The 16447-nt window shown below is 37.6% G+C and overlaps 1 protein-coding gene across 2 annotated transcripts; it reads right to left on the bottom strand.

The window, feature by feature from the left end:
- Positions 1 to 7578: 7578 nt before the first annotated feature.
- On the bottom strand, positions 7579 to 14382 carry UPK3A (uroplakin 3A). 2 transcript variants are annotated; one of them, XM_010716442.3, is made up of 6 exons: positions 14244 to 14379; positions 13934 to 14089; positions 11079 to 11358; positions 9801 to 9883; positions 9241 to 9373; positions 7579 to 8395 (listed from the first exon to the last, which is right to left on the bottom strand). In XM_010716442.3, the coding sequence occupies exons 1-6, from the start codon at positions 14296 to 14298 to the stop codon at positions 8308 to 8310; spliced, it is 795 nt and encodes a 264-aa protein (XP_010714744.1). In that variant the 5' UTR covers positions 14299 to 14379; the 3' UTR covers positions 7579 to 8307. The 2 variants fall into 2 exon arrangements, with proteins under 2 accessions (XP_010714744.1, XP_010714748.1); XM_010716446.3 differs by lacking the exon at positions 9241 to 9373 and having other exon boundaries at positions 14244 to 14382.
- Positions 14383 to 16447: the final 2065 nt, after the last annotated feature.

Raw genomic sequence — 16447 nt, 5'->3', positions numbered from 1 at the left:
TTGCCACAGGATTCAATTTACCATTTTGTAAACAGAAATTTGTTTAATCTTGGCACTATTTCTTATCCAATTATGAAATGTTTATTTTTACTTTCAAACCTACTCTAAATTTGTACATATGCTTCCATTTTTAGGTTACCCATTTAAATTGAGGCTATTTATCACTCTGCATTCAAGACATTTTAAGAGTCTGGTCTAAAGCCATTTATCATAAGGAAGACTGGAATTTGGTATTATTTGTGATATTTGGCAAAAGGGAGTGCTTTTTAAACATGATGCATTACATTTTAGATAGCATTTGGACTTAAAATGGTCCAACATGCAAAACAATGCAAATACTAGTCATATTGTACTATCTGGGAGTTGAGTGTTCAGATAACAATTTGTGATGGGAAAGCAAGAAAATATCTCTGGTTTTAAGAATGAACTAGCTCTGTTACTATCAGTTCTGTTGTAGTTTTTAAAAGTTACTGCCCATGGACTAGCCCTTCCTGTAATTCTTTGGTATATCTGGTTCTACATAAGGGCTGAATATAATCAGGAAACTACAAGTTTGTTTTAGGCAAATAGATGACCCTAGCCCACCAGAAAAACTTGTGCTTTCCTATCATCAGTTCTCTTTTTTGGTTATTTATTTTTCAGCAGTCAAGGCTTCTAAACAAGTTCAACTCATAAAAATATTATTTCATTTGCTTATGCAGTACTTTTAAAACGATGGTGACTCAAGGACTTATTTGTGGAAATATCCCCACCTGACAGCTGATGACAGTCATCACTTTATTGTTCCCATCAAAATGCATTCAAAGAAGATTCCTAGCAGCTGTCACACAAGACACTGGAGTTCTGCAGAACGTGTTTGTACATAAGGGAAGTTATGCACAGATGTGATCTGACTCAAGTCTATCACAGCTTGAAAAGCATAATAGAAAAGGTGTTAACTATGCAATTGGAGAAGCACAACAAAATATTTATACTATACTATGAGTATGTTAGCTAGGATATAAAACTGTAAAGCAAAGCATGAAAAGGCAGCTGGTGACAGATCTATTGTATAGGCATTGAGAGTCTCGAAGCAGGAGGGGAAGCAATGTCCCTTGCTATATTCTTCTTTCTCCAAGACACAAACAATGGCTGTGTGAGCATTAGCATGAGGAGGAAACCAGCTGAAGATAGCTGTCACATGTTATATCCATCCCTTTCAACATGGGGAAGGCATAATCTGAACTCTGTTAGGATAGTGCTAAAGCTGCTGGGCCAGCGAAGGGCTTCTACACAGTGATAACTAGCGTTTGTCTCTCCTGGGGGTTTCTTTGCTAGGAAGAACGGGCACTGCAGCTCTCTTGACTATGGAAGCAGGCTTCAGATCTGTTGTAACATCAGAACAGTGATGGCTAATGTCCTGCTCCAAGCTGCAATGATCAGAGTGCTGCCTGTGAGCTATGGACAGTCCCAGTTACAGCATTTACATACCCTGTTTACCTTTTTGTGTTTCTTATCCATCCCTTTCTTCAGTTAAGCTCCTTCTTAGATAACATCCCTTTTCCATACTGATCCCAGTTTTGCCATACATATATCCAAATGTGTAATTTCTGATACTGTCTCCTAGGTTATCTTGGCCTTACAATATCATTGAGATGGCTTAGGTGAGTGCTCTTGACCTTTCCAGATTCTGCTCCCCTACATGACCCCAGCAGTGACTTTCAGTCACTCATAGAGTATGCCCATTTCTCATAAAACTCCCTTTAACCATATATGAAATCCAGCCATTCCTCACAGCACTGCCAAATTATAACCAGGTCTTCAAAAATCTGGACAGTCTTAAACTAACTTTTTTTCATACAGGGATGATCTACTAGAAGTCATGAATGAGGAAAATACTTTCATTTCCTTGACTTATGGTGAATATCAGAAATGCCTTTGAGGTGGTAATGCTTCCCACATTGATGACTGGTAATGCACCAGTAAGTTAAAAAAACACTTGCAAACACAAAAATTAACAGAGTAAACAGGAGTCTTACTGCTGCTTTGATGGTGTTTGAGTGTAAACTGCAAAGGAAGGATATTTTGTGGAATATGAATAGTCTAAGAAATAAACATTCTTGTTGCTATAATTTTGTTTGCAACTAGACAAAAAGATGCAATACTAAAGGTAAAAGGCATCACTAGAGCAAATTCTTTTCCAAGTAAACATGTGATGGACATCTAATAAAAACAAGTATACCATCTCTATTTCTGCTGGTTAGAAAATTATTTCTGCCCCTCACCCATTCAAAATACAAATGTAAAAAATAACCCAAACAATATGTGTTCAAAACAACAATGCAACAGAAATGTATGCATATTCATCTCAGTTTCCTTTTTCCTTTTGTGAAAAACACATTTCAGACTACAACAATATATATTTTTTTGTGAGAATTCTTTGTATTTAAAGTTGTTTTCTAACCTCTTGCTTAAAACTATGTTCAGGCTCAAACTCCTTATTAAACTAAGGTTTGAGAAGGATATAAGAACACATGGTGTTATTTCAATCATATTCTACTATAATTGCCTCATATACTATCAATAATGCATGAATCTTTACTGACATTTAAGCTGAGAATTCTTTTCCTTATGCCAAATTTAAGATAAACGCTGGGATTCTCCTGTGGCTGCAAAGAGCAGATCACAATTTCAGTGAGTCTGCAGAGTGATGTTCTGTGGCTCTGGTTCTCTGGTGTGATCTGGCTGGGCTATGGCCAGTTGTGCTAATGCCAGTAGGCAGAAGAAGAAATTGAACATAAACTGAATCCAACTGTGCACGAGGTTTCAAACCTTTGTAAGTGGGGATGTTTCTTGAGAAAGGGTTACAGTTCTGGAACACATTCTGCTGCTAAGTTATGCTTGTATAAATGCAGAGAAAATGGAGAGGCAGTGGATTTGGCAGGTATTATACTGGCAAGTGTGGAAGAGTCTATCCCAGTGTTACTTATACCATTAAGGACATAAGTCCTTTCATCCAGAAGGAATTTGCAATGTTTCAAAGAATGTATATATAATTCCTCAAAGTCATAAAAAGAGGTATTTAAAAGAAAAATCAGCTGGTACTTCATTTTTGTCCATGAAGCATCACATGATTAGGTGCAAGAATGAAATGTCATAACAGTTGAACAATGTGGACACTCACAGATCTTGTCTAAAAATATTAGCTTAAGCTAAACCAGGAAATGAAGCATTGCCCTCAAAAACATCAATCTCCTAGATTACAATGCCATCTCTATCACACATTAAAGTCCTAAGCTATTCAGGTGAACAGAAGTGGCAAACCTATACACACTTGTGTACTTGTGTATAAACTTTTAGTCTTGAAGCTGCTGATGTGGAACTGGATATTGTAAACAACCATCCTTTTTACCTTCTTTCATCAGGGAAATATGAGGAAAACTCTTCCAAGGGCTCTTGAGCCTTCAGATATACACTGCTAAATTCTGCCTGAGCTAGGCAAAACACTTAGACTGCAGCACATCCTTATTCCATACATACTTTTACAAGCTACCTTGGAAGAAAGAAGTTCCTGTATTCAGGCAAAATAAAAATACCATTATTAGTAAAGTACCAGACTTATAAAGATTTATTCTTATTCCTTAATGATTATATTCTTATTCCTTTCTCATTCTTCAGCAGATGTGCTTTTATGACGCAGTTTGAAAGATCAATATATCTTATAGCTGAATGTATCCAGACTATCTAAAATAAAAAATAAGAAACATTAAACTAAATAATCAGAACCAACAGACACACAGAACTAGGTATTTAGGAACTGCTACAGTATATTAAACTGATTATTACCATTTGCTCATCCTCTGCATTTCAATTTTTCAGTTACAACATCCATTTGCAACACTCCAAAATAGCAGTATGGTGTGTATTATGTTATAAAACCCAAATGGCAAAGTAACAAAGGGATATTTGGAGACACCGTCTAACCTGAACAGCTCTCTCTATTCCAAGGCACAAGGGGGAGGTAGCCTAGCTTATCAAACATTTGAGAGGTTGAGTTTGCATCATTGGAAAGAGGGACAGATTTACTTCCAAATAAATAAGTACAGTAAATAAAAATCAAGGAAGATATGGAAAAAAGAAAAGAGAAGATGCTGATGCATATAATTTTCAGTAACTTCTTTGTCAATGGAGGAAGCTTGAGCTGAGTTTGTACAGTTTGTAGGGCAGAGCAGTAGTATTCTTCTGTTGGTGTTACATCCATTTTTTCTTTTCCAAATATTGTGCACGATTATGTAAAGAAGGGATTGAGAATATTATCTGGAATTAAGGCTATTGCATGAATATAATGAGTCGTTATCATTTAGATATGAGGAACAATACCTTCTGACTAGATTTATATTCTGACTAGATTTATATTCTTTCAGTTTACTCTAGCACACGTGAGAGATTGTTAAGATTCAGTCCATGAGACAATGATGCAGCAAAATCCATCCTATATAGAAGTAGTTTTTTCTGTATACGAGACACTGAAGTTTTTAGGGAGACTTACAGACTCTTTATATCAATAAAGATATAGCAATAATGCAGATAATGACCATTGACTTTGTTTAGAGAAAATAAGTCATCTTTCCTGGAGTATTTGTTACTTTAGAAGGCCTGAGGAAGGATAGATAGCAAATAACCTCAGTTTTCTAATACTGACTGTGATATTGGAAACATTTCTACAGAAAAGACAGGCCTAGGGTGTTTGATTTTCATCACCACTACTAAAACTTGTCTAGGACTTGAGGTGTGCAAACGAAGCATTATGTGCAAATATTGATGCTGTATGTTGAGGAATTGAATGAGAGTAGATGACATGCTATGGTTTGCAATCAAAAAGAACATTGGAAGTGTTTAAAGGATGGCTGGATGGGGCTTTGAACAGCTTGATGTAGCCCATAACTGGAGGATTTGACTAGATCCATTCTGTGATTCTGTGGTAATGTCACAGGATAAAGTGGTGCCTTCACCATGTAAACTCCTAGATATTTATGTTCTGCAAAGGCAGAACTCTATCCTGGAGTATCTATACTTGCTGTCAATATTAGCATTATAGTTGTGCATTGCAATATATCCAGTTGCGAAATAGCAATATAGAGTGCTGGTATGTTTACCCAAAGATAGTCTTTATCCTGGGGAATTTACAGCCTAACAGGGATGAGACAACAAACCCACTGAGGAATGCAAGATAGCAGAACTTCAGCTTTCAATTGTACAGAATCTCAGTGCAGTCAGTCCATCTGCTAGCAAGTTTAAGGCAACATTTCTGCTGGGACCTCAGCAGAGAGCATACTGGGATAAGTGATGCAAACATAATTTAATGTAATTTGTCCATCATTTAAATCTCAACCTAGAGTACAGCTGAAAATGTGTACCGTAACTGCTTCCTTGCACTAATTTTTCTACATAACTTGACCCAGAGAAGTACCAGGAACCAAATAAAAGATACCAGAAATGGAGTTCAAAACTATGGGTAACCTAAATCCATTAGGATTACATTCACCTCTGTGCAGAACAGCAGGTATGGTCAAAGTCTCAGAGCTTTCCAAGTTCAGCTTGTTCACAGTCATTATGTGCAATATTGACAGAACTTAAGCTCAACCTAGAAATGTTAACAGCTACAGTACCTAGACAACCATTTCATTTCATTTCTGTTGATATTTCTAATGAAAACATATGTAAGTGTTGGAAAACATCCTTTTGTTTTATCTATATCATATTTGAGCAAAAATGGAGCCAGATTTGGTTACAACTCCTGAAAAAGCTTGATGTGGTCTTTTTTTGCAGTCCTTTCAAAATCAGTGTCCCTCAACCTTTCTCTTTCTTAAACCGGCATACATAAGAAATGCTAGTAATAATTGATACCTTATGCTTTTTCTGTGTGACCAGGATGAAAGTCAGGACATACTTCTGATAGGATCCAAACAGAAATTTTCATATTGTCTCTTCAGTGAGGAGACAAAAGCAGAGGGGAAAAGTCAGTATTTAGATTAATGAAAATACCACATAGAGAGGCAAAATTAATTGGGATTCTGTTCTGGTATTCATCTTGTCTGCCATTTTATCTTTGCACAGTCCTGAAATATGGTTCACAGTAAAACAAATAGGCACTTGACATACATTAACTTGTGAAAATCTGAGGCTGTTCCAAGCACAGTTCTTCCTGCCTAAAACTGGAGTTTCATAAAAAGTAGTCTTAGTCATGTTATTTTCATGTTTTCAAGAGGAAATTCTGATAAGAACTGAACCATGTTAGAGTTTCTCTTTCTTTTCATTCTCTTTGAGGAGGAAGAAATGTCATAAGATCTGGAGCTTTAAGAAGGCGGAATTCTTTTGCCAAAGACTTTCTGAACACTGGAAAAGTTTTGAAAATCTTAAGTAAAAATAATCCAGAGCATGTATGAATGCTAATATAGGAGTGTCTGAGACAGAATTAATTCCAGTTAAGTAGTGAGGGAGGAAAAAACTAGCATCCATTCTAAAAATTTTCATAAAGAAATCAGGCAAAGTGAAAATCTTTTGAAGGAAAGATGCAAGGGAAGCATAAAAACGAAAGCAAGCTATTCCCCTAGACCTACTAAAGGCATTAAACTGAATAAAACCAGTTTTTTGTTGGGTGACATAAACTGCTTGATGTGAATGTCTGAAAAGATACTGGCAGAAAACAAAACTGGATTATTCTAGTTTTAAATGATAGCTGTAGGTGCTGACAGTCTCATGCAACTTTTCTTAAAAAAATTAAGAAGTTATTTCAGTAATAAAATTAACTGATATGGCTTCCAATATAATGCTTTTACTGCCTGCAGTTGAAAGGAAACTTACTTGGCTTCATTCATTTTAATGATCCTACTGTTAGCCAATTCTTCAAATGGGTCAGAGCAAGGAGTTACAGCCTTCTGAAAACAAAGTACTTGTTTGGGCTTATAAGGGAGACGAACAGTACAAGGATCTCTCATACACTCTAATTTTCAACATGACAGTATGAGTTGTAGATGTGCAATTTTCTCCAGATGTCCCTTGATTCAATACATGAATGGGAAAGTACCTCAGAATGGTGTTTAGAGCAGCAAGACACCAATTTAAATATAGAAAGAAACAAGAAAACCCAAACTATTCCTGGTACTTGAGTATCCATTTCTAGCCAGAAGGCACGTGTCAAAAAAGAGCAGTTACCCTGACAGTTTAATCTAATGTAATAATAAACTAGGAGAACATCAGTAATAACTAGTGAGAGCTTTTTGCTCATCACCAGTAATTACAGTAGAACAGTTGCTCATACATACAGAAGAGGACTCTGAAGATGAATCCTTATTAATCATTTATGGAGACAAACCTGTTGCAAGTTGGTATTAGTGGGGAAAAAAAAAAAGAAAAAAAGCAGTACATAACTTAAACCTGGTGCAAAGATTTATTTTTAATCACCAATAAATCATAACACAAAGAGTCATCTCTAAGCCCCCCACCAGAATAGATAGTAAAATGTGAAGACGCTGCTGCCTAAGATAAAGAAAAGGCAGAAAGTGAGGCTAAGCCTGATAGCTGTGAACATACTTATGCTTTTCCATCAAAGCCGTATAACACCTTTACCAGTCCATAAACAATTATACTTAGCTCTGAAGAAATCTGAAGCAATTTTATTAGCTACCATTTCTGCAAAACAATTTGAGGATAATTAAGCATACGAGGTCAGGATTACTCTGCTATGTGCAGGGTAATTGGAACTTAGTTTCTTCCTTTCTGGAAAGAAGAGAAAAAATTGAAGGCATGACAAATAGTCACTAAAATGTTGAGGAAGGAAGACCCTGTTTACTGTCCACCTTTCAATCCCTACGTTTGTCTTACAACATTTTTTTCTAAAGCAGTCAGTTTTTCTTTAATTCTTCAGCAGATTCTATATAGAGAAAGGCTGAAACTCCAATGGCTATGTCATATTCATCTGAACATGAGAAGCAGATCATGTCTGCTGTAATGTTTACTCCACATGTGAGTGTGTGCTAGACAACTTATCATTGGAATGTTGAAGCTGAAGGATCTCACAAACCTTCATCTTCAGAACAGGCACATGACGTGTGCTATAAAAGGCAATCACCTAAGTAAAATTTTATTAGGACAAGACAGGATATCATCCACTGTAAGACTTAAAAAACAGTCCTTTTTTTGTTTGTGTTGTACAGGCCCAGTTGGTTGCATATTGTAGCAGGGGGCCAGTGCTTGGTAGAAGAGTCAGTTCTGCAGAGCATGGCACATTTTTAGCTTTATTTCCAGAATTCACTTGAACCTGACTGTTCACTCAGAGCTCAGCTGTGGTCTCAGTTCACTCTGTTGAGTAGTCCCAGATGTGTCCTTTGTCTCTGCAGAAGGATCTTCTGATTCCCTAGTGGTCATGGGAAAGAATTCAGTAAGTTCCAATACTGAGTGGAGCCTATTGTCAGTATATTTTGCAAAGGCCAATTGCTACTTACAACATTTAGTATCAGAGAAGCCTACAGATTATTTTTTTTAAATAATCATTGTTTATTATTTGTTTATGATGTGCCAGTGCAATTTTTGCTTTCCACATTTTTAATCCAAGAGCTTGACAGAACTGACTGAATACAGAGTTCTGCCATCACTTTCAAGTGAAATAATGAGGTTTCAACATCCCTGAAACCCACTGTTTCTGAAATTTAGTTCATTCCCCAATTTGGAAATCAGTTTGGCCTTGCTGATTTCCTGGGGCGGGAGGTATGGAAGAGCTGAGAACATGCATGGACTTGTTCAGTTATACAGCACCATAAAACCTCAGTTATTAATTCAAAATGGTAATTTATTTATTCTGTGGAAGAGCTGAATCAATTAAAATCAAGCAGGCATTAATTAAAACACTATATGATCACTATGAAGGCATAAACCCCCTAAGACAGTTTCCAAATTCTACATAGATGGAAAGCTGTAAAACAATGCATAGGCTTTATTTTTTTCATCAGTCCATACTGAAGTCTGACCGTTTTAGCATGCGTAATGATTACAAGAGTTGTTGATTTCAGTTAGCCTTGGTAAGGAAGATTATTTGACAAAGTTTCCTTTTCCCCTGATAAGAGGTTCAAAATTGAAAGGATATCATCTGGTCTGTCATATCGAGCACCACTAGCAACAGTGGCATGGAACCATAGGAAAGAATGCTGATTGTCAGGGGATTAGGTACTACTACTAGAAGTTGCAGGGTGTAGCAGTACTTACACAAGAGCAGAAAACACAGAAGCGAGCAAGCCAGCAAGCAGAAGGAACACTGACACACTTAGAATTGACGTAATGACGATCATGCTTCCACTCCTTCGACCAGGCCAAATATCAATTTTCATGGGAAGTTTAGCTAGAAAACCATGGAAAGAATGTTCCTAGGAATCATTTTTTCGCTACGTACAATCTTACTAAATGGGGGAAAGCAGGTGATTTAGGAGAGGAAAACTGATGTCTAGGTGATTTATGGTGAAGAAGCTTTAGACTCAGTGTCAGCATTTTGAAGTTATAAACTTGACAAATATCTGTATTACCTAGAAATTTTGGCAACGCCTGATTACATGAACAGGCATCAAGTCTGCAATCACATGCACAAATTTTATCAAAGTTTTAAAGTACACAAAAGAAGCAGACCATTATCTCATATTTGCTACTCCAGTACTGAAAGGCTGACAGAATTATGAAAGCTGTAGAAAAATACTAGACAATGCTCATTAGGAAATCAGTAATGTCCTAAGGCAAACAAAGCTACTTCAGAAGACCTGAGCAAAACTACTTACCTTTTCTGGTTTTGATTGGATCAGACCAAAGAGTTTGGTCTTTCACGATACCTTCAATGTTATCAACCAACACGTATTTAAACCTGTGGGGAAGAGAGCATTAAATTAGGTATTTCAAAATTTGAGCTTCCTTTTGTAGATTAGCTACTCAGACTCCAGTTTCTGGTTGAAGCATTAGGCAGAAACAGTGAAAGATAACTATTTTCAGAGACCTTATAAGGAACAAATAGTATTAATAGAAGAAATGTTCTGTGCTATGACATGTAGAGTTTGCACTCCATTTTTATGAGCCTTGGCAGGTATTAGCTTTCCAAAACTAGTTTTTCCCAGTTTGCTATTCCCTTATGAAAAGCCTCACTATTTAGAGCAGCAAGTGGTTTTGATTTCCATATGGAAGTCAAAGATTTTGTCCAACAACAGAAACCTTTGGCACTTTCTTTGATAGGAAAAGCATTGAAAAAACAGGCCAACAAAATACTTGACAAAGGAATTCAGTTTCCATTCTACAATAGTTTGAGTCTTAATAAATACCTGGAGACAGAGGAGGGTAGACAGTTTTCTCAAAAGATCCCAGAGTATTTTGTTTCAGAAGCAAAAGTTTCTACAGAAGATACAGCTTCATATGGCTGCCATCTTTACTACAGCTTTTAAATAGCAGATAACAGCAAAACCCAGTATCTTGGGTAACAGCAGTGAGTGTGCTCATGCTCCCCAGATGGTTTGTTTCAACAGACAGCAGGGGCTGGACAAGCCTGCTAGCTGCCTGGCCCTTACTGCGATGTCTCCAATTACATTGAGACCTTCCTGGAGCAGGACGTTGCAGAAAACTTTGGCTTCCCAGAATCCCATCAAAACAAATCAAGCAGGGCCAAACTCATGTCTGCTATTTGGCAGACCCCTCTAACACAAAATACATGGTGAATATTCTCAACTTCATTCTTCAAACTTCTTCCATCAGTTTCTGGTCAGATACTGTCCCTAAATCATCTGCTCCAATTTAGGTATAGATCCAGAAGTTCACACATGAGTTTTCCTGTTGACCCATGGATTTAACCCAATAGAGCTCACCCTTGCAAGAGCACCATAGGGCACGATCTGCAGGGTGGTAGACCAAAGTCAAGCCTTCTTCGTAACTGTCCTTGCAATGTTGCATTTCAGCCTCCAGTTAGGTACTGATAATTCACATCATACTATCAAAAGGGAACTCTAGAGAGTAGATTTTCATTCTTAATTGAGTTTTAAGAGCAGCAATCACCTTGTAAGAAATAAGAGTTATACCTGTATGTTGTGTCTGGTGCAAGAGGTGGGTTGCAGACGTCTAGGAAGTTTGGGTCATACAAACAAGTCCCATCGTCCCCAACTCTGAAGAGGTATTGTTTCAGGACATCGGAAACTTTGTTGATGTCACCTGCATCAGCAAGCTTGGGGGGTGACACACAGTTGGGTACATCGAATGAAGCAGCCTTGTAAGGTCCAAGATTTCCCCCAAGTGTTTGCTGGAATGTGCTGTCGAGTGGCTTGTTTTTGCTGTCAGTTACCACAGAGCTTATTGTGCTTGCTGCAGGAGAGGTGGTTTTTAACAAGGCTGTTAGAACTAGTGCAGTCTTTTCCCTTTATCTTTTGTTTAGTTGACAACTTGCTCTTCTTCCCCAAAACACCTGAAGCCAAATATCTGCTAACAGTCTGTGTGGTGATCCTACTGCTTCCTCTTCATCTGTTGTCAAAGCTATTTACATTTGTTCCTTAGAAACCAGGAAGCATATACAACGTATCTCAGGCAATATTTTTCATTACAACCCTCCCAAATTTCCTCTTTTCAAGGAATCTCCTTTTTCCTCATTTCCTCTTTTCAAGGATTTGACAGACCGTGATGGCAAAGACTGTTTTTCACCCCTACCTCATGTGGCTCCAAAAAGCATCCAGAAGTTCTGCCACTTCTGATTTGATATTACTGCCAAGGCAGTTTCTATAGAGCCACAAAGCTGTCTAGTGGAGCAGAAACCCTGAGACCTCAGTCATACAATAGCACCTCCCAGAACATCACAATATGCAGACCAGTGTGTAGGAAATACATGAGCAGATGCAGTATCTGCATTCCTGACCAGCCAGGCATGCTAATGCTTCCAGATGACATGACAGAAAGTCTGAAAGTCTTCATGTCTTCAAGCCAACTATACATCTGCACCCAACTCTACAGCATCGTTTAAAAAGTTCAGTTCCAACTCTCACATTTTTCCTATTGCAAAGCCAAAGCACAAGTGTCAAGAGATGCTCCCAAGCTCTGCAACTGAGAGTTAATTTAATCTGAGAGATCTTTCCAATTGTTCAGTGCTGTCAGCGCTGAAGGATTGCCAGTTTTTCTGCAGCTGCAGTGTACTGGGAACTACTTAAGTTCGCAAGCATTCTGCTGTGCTCCTGGAGCAGAGTTCTTGAAACTGTTTGACCATGAGAAGTTTTTAGGTATGATACAATGCAAAATTAAGTTTGTTTTGAAAGATAAGGGTTCAAAATCTGGCTTCAGAGACAGTGCTCAAGTTATTTGAACAGTGTCAAGAACATGAAAGTGAAGACTAGCCATGACATGAGCTATTGGGGCTGTCTTCCCTAAATGCGAATAATTATACCTAGGTCTCCCTGCTCTCCCAGTGTCCTCTTTCAGTAACCCTCAGCATGGCTGTGGTGAGCTATTCTCTAAGCAGTTTTTTTTGTTTGCTTTTTAAATTTATTAGGTAGATCAAGTCTGATAGTGTCATTAGCAAGAGTAGACCTAAAGGTTACATTCGTTCTTCAGAAATTTACTAGGCACTTAGTTTTGTTGTGTATTTCACAATGCATTTCCTTGCCAGCAGAGCTGAACATAAGGTGTTTAGAAAATCAAATTATATAAAATTTCGCCTCTCCCTGCTCAAAAGTGCAACCAAGAGTGAGACAATGTGCTTTTCTGCAGACCATAAAAAAATCCAAACAGAATTCCTTCCACTTCTGCCAAGAAACAAGTCTGCATCTGCCTGTTTTAAAAGCAGCAGAAGAGGTTTTTCTTTATGAAACCTCTTCTGTCGAGATTCATCCATCTCTAGAAAGCTTTTCCCACAGAATCCATAGGAGACAGGGTGGCTGATGTCTTTTCTAACACAAAATGTCAGATCCAGATGCATATTTGCAGTTATAACTGCTTTCAGGTCATTGTAGCCTTTTATATACACATAATGTACTTGCAATCTGTTTTAGACAGACAAAGAGGTGTACTTCATTACTGGGAACAATCTCAAAAGGCAGCACATTCATAATTGCACTGGTAGCTGTATCAGACAGTGTGTCTGGTTAAGGTTTCAACCAGTCCAAGGCAATGAAGAAAACTCGTTTTTCCAAAATAGCATTACTCAGCAGTGCAAGTTTTAGCCTTTTTGAGCTGTTGACCTGTTCCTCCCTCCCACCCCACAAGAACTCTCCTCAAAAAAGGAAGCTGCAGATGGCATTTGGGAGCAATAATATGTTATAAAGTCATTCATTCCTGTCAGCTTAAGGAGCATCTCTAGCTGGCAGTCTGTATAGTCGGCCAGAACAGCAGGAAGCAGTGAAGGAAGCTCTTGGTCATGGCCAGCAATGATTCATTGCCAAGCAATGATGAAATTAATTTTACAAATGAACCCAAGTGCCGGGCATCTTTGCTCACAAGATGAGCGTAACTTGTCTTAGTTACAAATAAATTAGGTCTATGCAACCTTAACTATAAAACAAACAGCAGAGGTTACCCATCTTCTCTCAGCATATTTACTTAGAGGACTTGGGGTTTTTATTCAAGGTATTCACGTTTAGAGAAAGTATCAGATTTTGATCCACTTGGGTTCATTAGCAAGATCAGGGCAAACTATTTATAACTGATAGTGCTGTTCCACACCTACAGAGAGTCAGCTTACACAGCTTTAATCAGTCCCATGGAATTCCTATAGCTATTTTATAGTAAGACCTTAGAAGAAAACGGAGACCAGAGGTCAAGCTTACATGTAACTTACAGCTTCCTTTTTTTCTGTTTTCTTCCACTGATACTTGCTCCCATCAAATTCTGAAGAATAGCATGCAATGGCCATATAATGTAGTTAATTTCTAGAGATGAAATAATGCTTGATACTTACCTGAACTTTTCATTACATACAAGTAGATGGCATAAGATTTGTTTGGATGTAGTGAGCTATCGAACGTACAGAAAGGTTTCTCTAAGGCAACTGTAGTGAGAGTGGGATTGTTTATTGCAAGCTGGGGGGCTGCAAGCTGAGGTTTCATGCTCTGATCTGGAAAAGAAAGTTGCCAAAATAATATTGGAAAATCTTTTTCAACACAGGTCTTAGGAAAGAGCTTGAAGAAAAAGCAAAAAAAAAACCAAAAACAAAAACAAAGATACAAAGAGAGGAGCAAGAGAAAAGACTTGAGTTAAGTACCACTTACCTGCACAAAGCTGTCCCAAACAGCAGAGGAATAACACAACCCAATGGCTGAGCATGCCTGAGCTCTCCTGAACACCTGCCACAAAAGAAAAATAACACTGGCAAGTAGCCCCTACTAAAGATCTCCTATATCCACTCCCTTCCACAAGCTTCTCCATTCTTAGCACCTCCCTCTATGCTTTTCACCCTCCTTCTCAGGTAGTGCCAATCATCCCAGATCTTACAAGCATCCAGCTGAGGTAGGGTGTTGTATAATTTTTACCTGGTGGTGGGCAGCATCTTAGCTCTGCTTAGTGCCATAAGCAGAGAGGGTTTTTCCCATGTGCGTAATTGTTAGGTGTTTTACTTTCTTTACCTTTCTCTGTCTAAAAGCTTTTGAAATCTCTTGTGTACGGAAATTCTGGGATTGAACATCAAAACCTTCAATTCAACATCATAAATGATTCTGATTCAGAATTTTAAATATGGGCAACCGTAACTAAGAGATCATAGAATAATAGAATAGCTTGGATTGGAAGGGACCTTAAAGATCATCTAGTTCCAACTCTCTCTGTCATGGCAGGGTTGCCAGCCACTAGATCACAGTTGCATTTTGAATTGTGTTTACTGGGTCTTGAAAAATGTAAGTTTTCTGATTCTAATTCTTCTTAACCTTAGTAAATTTCAGGACAACAACATAAATAACAAGCCACTGGGAAAGCTGAACCTGTTGTACTGAATTGTTCATCTGAGAGTACGCCTGTGAGTATTGAAATTAAGAATGGTCTATTACATGAGAGTTCAGATTACAAAGCTAATAACCACCTGCTTAAAGTAGACAGCAGGGAAAAATATCTGCACGATTTTACAGAATATTTGGAAATAGTTTGAAGCCATTGAACCAACTCCAGATTTACAGTAATCTGGATACTGGTAGATTAGCAAATCCATCTCCTTCGTGGATATGTCATGAGACCCTGACATTCATTTGAATTATATAATCAAATAATTATAATGTAATTTCCTCTCTCCATATGTGTCTCATTTTGTTTCAAATTCTGCATGTCAGCATATATTTGGTTTGACTTTTTTGTCACACTACTTTTGAGAGAGAATTTTGAATACTGGAGTTATCCCAGATTTGCACTGCTTTAGAGCAAGGATGTGTTTTGGTATTCCTTTTCATTTCACAGTACACTCCAAGCCATTGCTGGCATAAACAGGTATAGCAAATTAAAAATACTCATGTAAATCAGAAAAAAACTTACCCTTCTGTCTTTTATTACTAGGAATCTGACTTTTAATACTTGTGCTTTTTATTTGTTGCATAAAATTGGTACTCAACTGCTCAAGAGTGTTTTTATTCCTTAAAACATTATCAGTGATGTCCAAAACCTAGAAGGCTTCTAGCCACAAAGCAACAGCACAGCTTAAAAAACAACATGATTTCTTTCTAGATCATAAAATCATTACTTTCTCCAAACACTGATTCCCGTGGAACCAGATTATGAGTTCTTTAGATAGGTAATTTCACAGCAGCAGTCTTTTTTCTTTTTAAGTCAGAAAATACACGTATTATTTGCCTAATTAAAACAGAGCAAATAAACTACCAGGACGTATTGGATGTCAGAGAAAAAGAAACAGTCTATTCTGTAACATACAAATGTTACAGAATGCTCTTCCATGCTTTGCATCAAAGTACTTTCTGTGGTTAGAACAGATGGACATCAGGAAGAATAACAGTTTAAAGAGCAACAAGTTAAGGCCCAGAATCACAACATACCTTTTGGTTGAAAGGTAACAATTATTATTATTTTTTAGATTTGCAGACACCAAGCAATAAATTCACCACTCAGACAAAGCTCCACATGACTTTCTTGGAATTTTGCCTGGATGAAGGCTGTAGTACAGCACTCTATGGGATATGATTGTACAAGCTGTAACTCATGTGATTAATTTTACAACTGTCCGAAGTATGCCAAAAGAGTTGCTCATCACAGAAAAGTTAATCAACTTTTTAAGTGGTTACAGGATGACAATTTAATCCATTATTTCTCATGAGAATATTTCTTAAGCTGTTGTAACTTAGCCTGAGTACCAGACTATCTCACACTCTGATAGAATTCACTAGACACACAAAAGGGGGGACAACACTGCCTGTGTTCCGAGATTTTAAAATTGTTGGGTTTACTCCACTGTGAATAGAATCTCAAACAGAAACAGGAA

The sequence above is a fragment of the Meleagris gallopavo genome, chromosome 1, assembly GCF_000146605.3.
Source record: "Meleagris gallopavo isolate NT-WF06-2002-E0010 breed Aviagen turkey brand Nicholas breeding stock chromosome 1, Turkey_5.1, whole genome shotgun sequence".
Lineage (NCBI taxonomy): Eukaryota > Metazoa > Chordata > Aves > Galliformes > Phasianidae > Meleagris > Meleagris gallopavo.
The sequence above is the reverse complement of the archived record's forward strand: the minus strand, read 5'-3'. Positions and strand labels throughout refer to the sequence as shown.

Coding starts and splice junctions, on each gene's coding strand:
- UPK3A (XM_010716442.3), bottom strand. CDS start 14,298: ATGCTCAGCCATTGGGTTGTGTTATTCCTCTGCTGTTTGGGACAGCTT. Junction 14,090..14,243: donor TTTGGGACAGCTTTGTGCAG/GTAAGTGGTACT, acceptor TTTCTTTTCCAG/ATCAGAGCATGAAACCTCAG. Junction 8,396..9,240: donor TCTGTGTTTTCTGCTCTTGT/GTAAGTACTGCT, acceptor CATGACCACTAG/GGAATCAGAAGATCCTTCTG.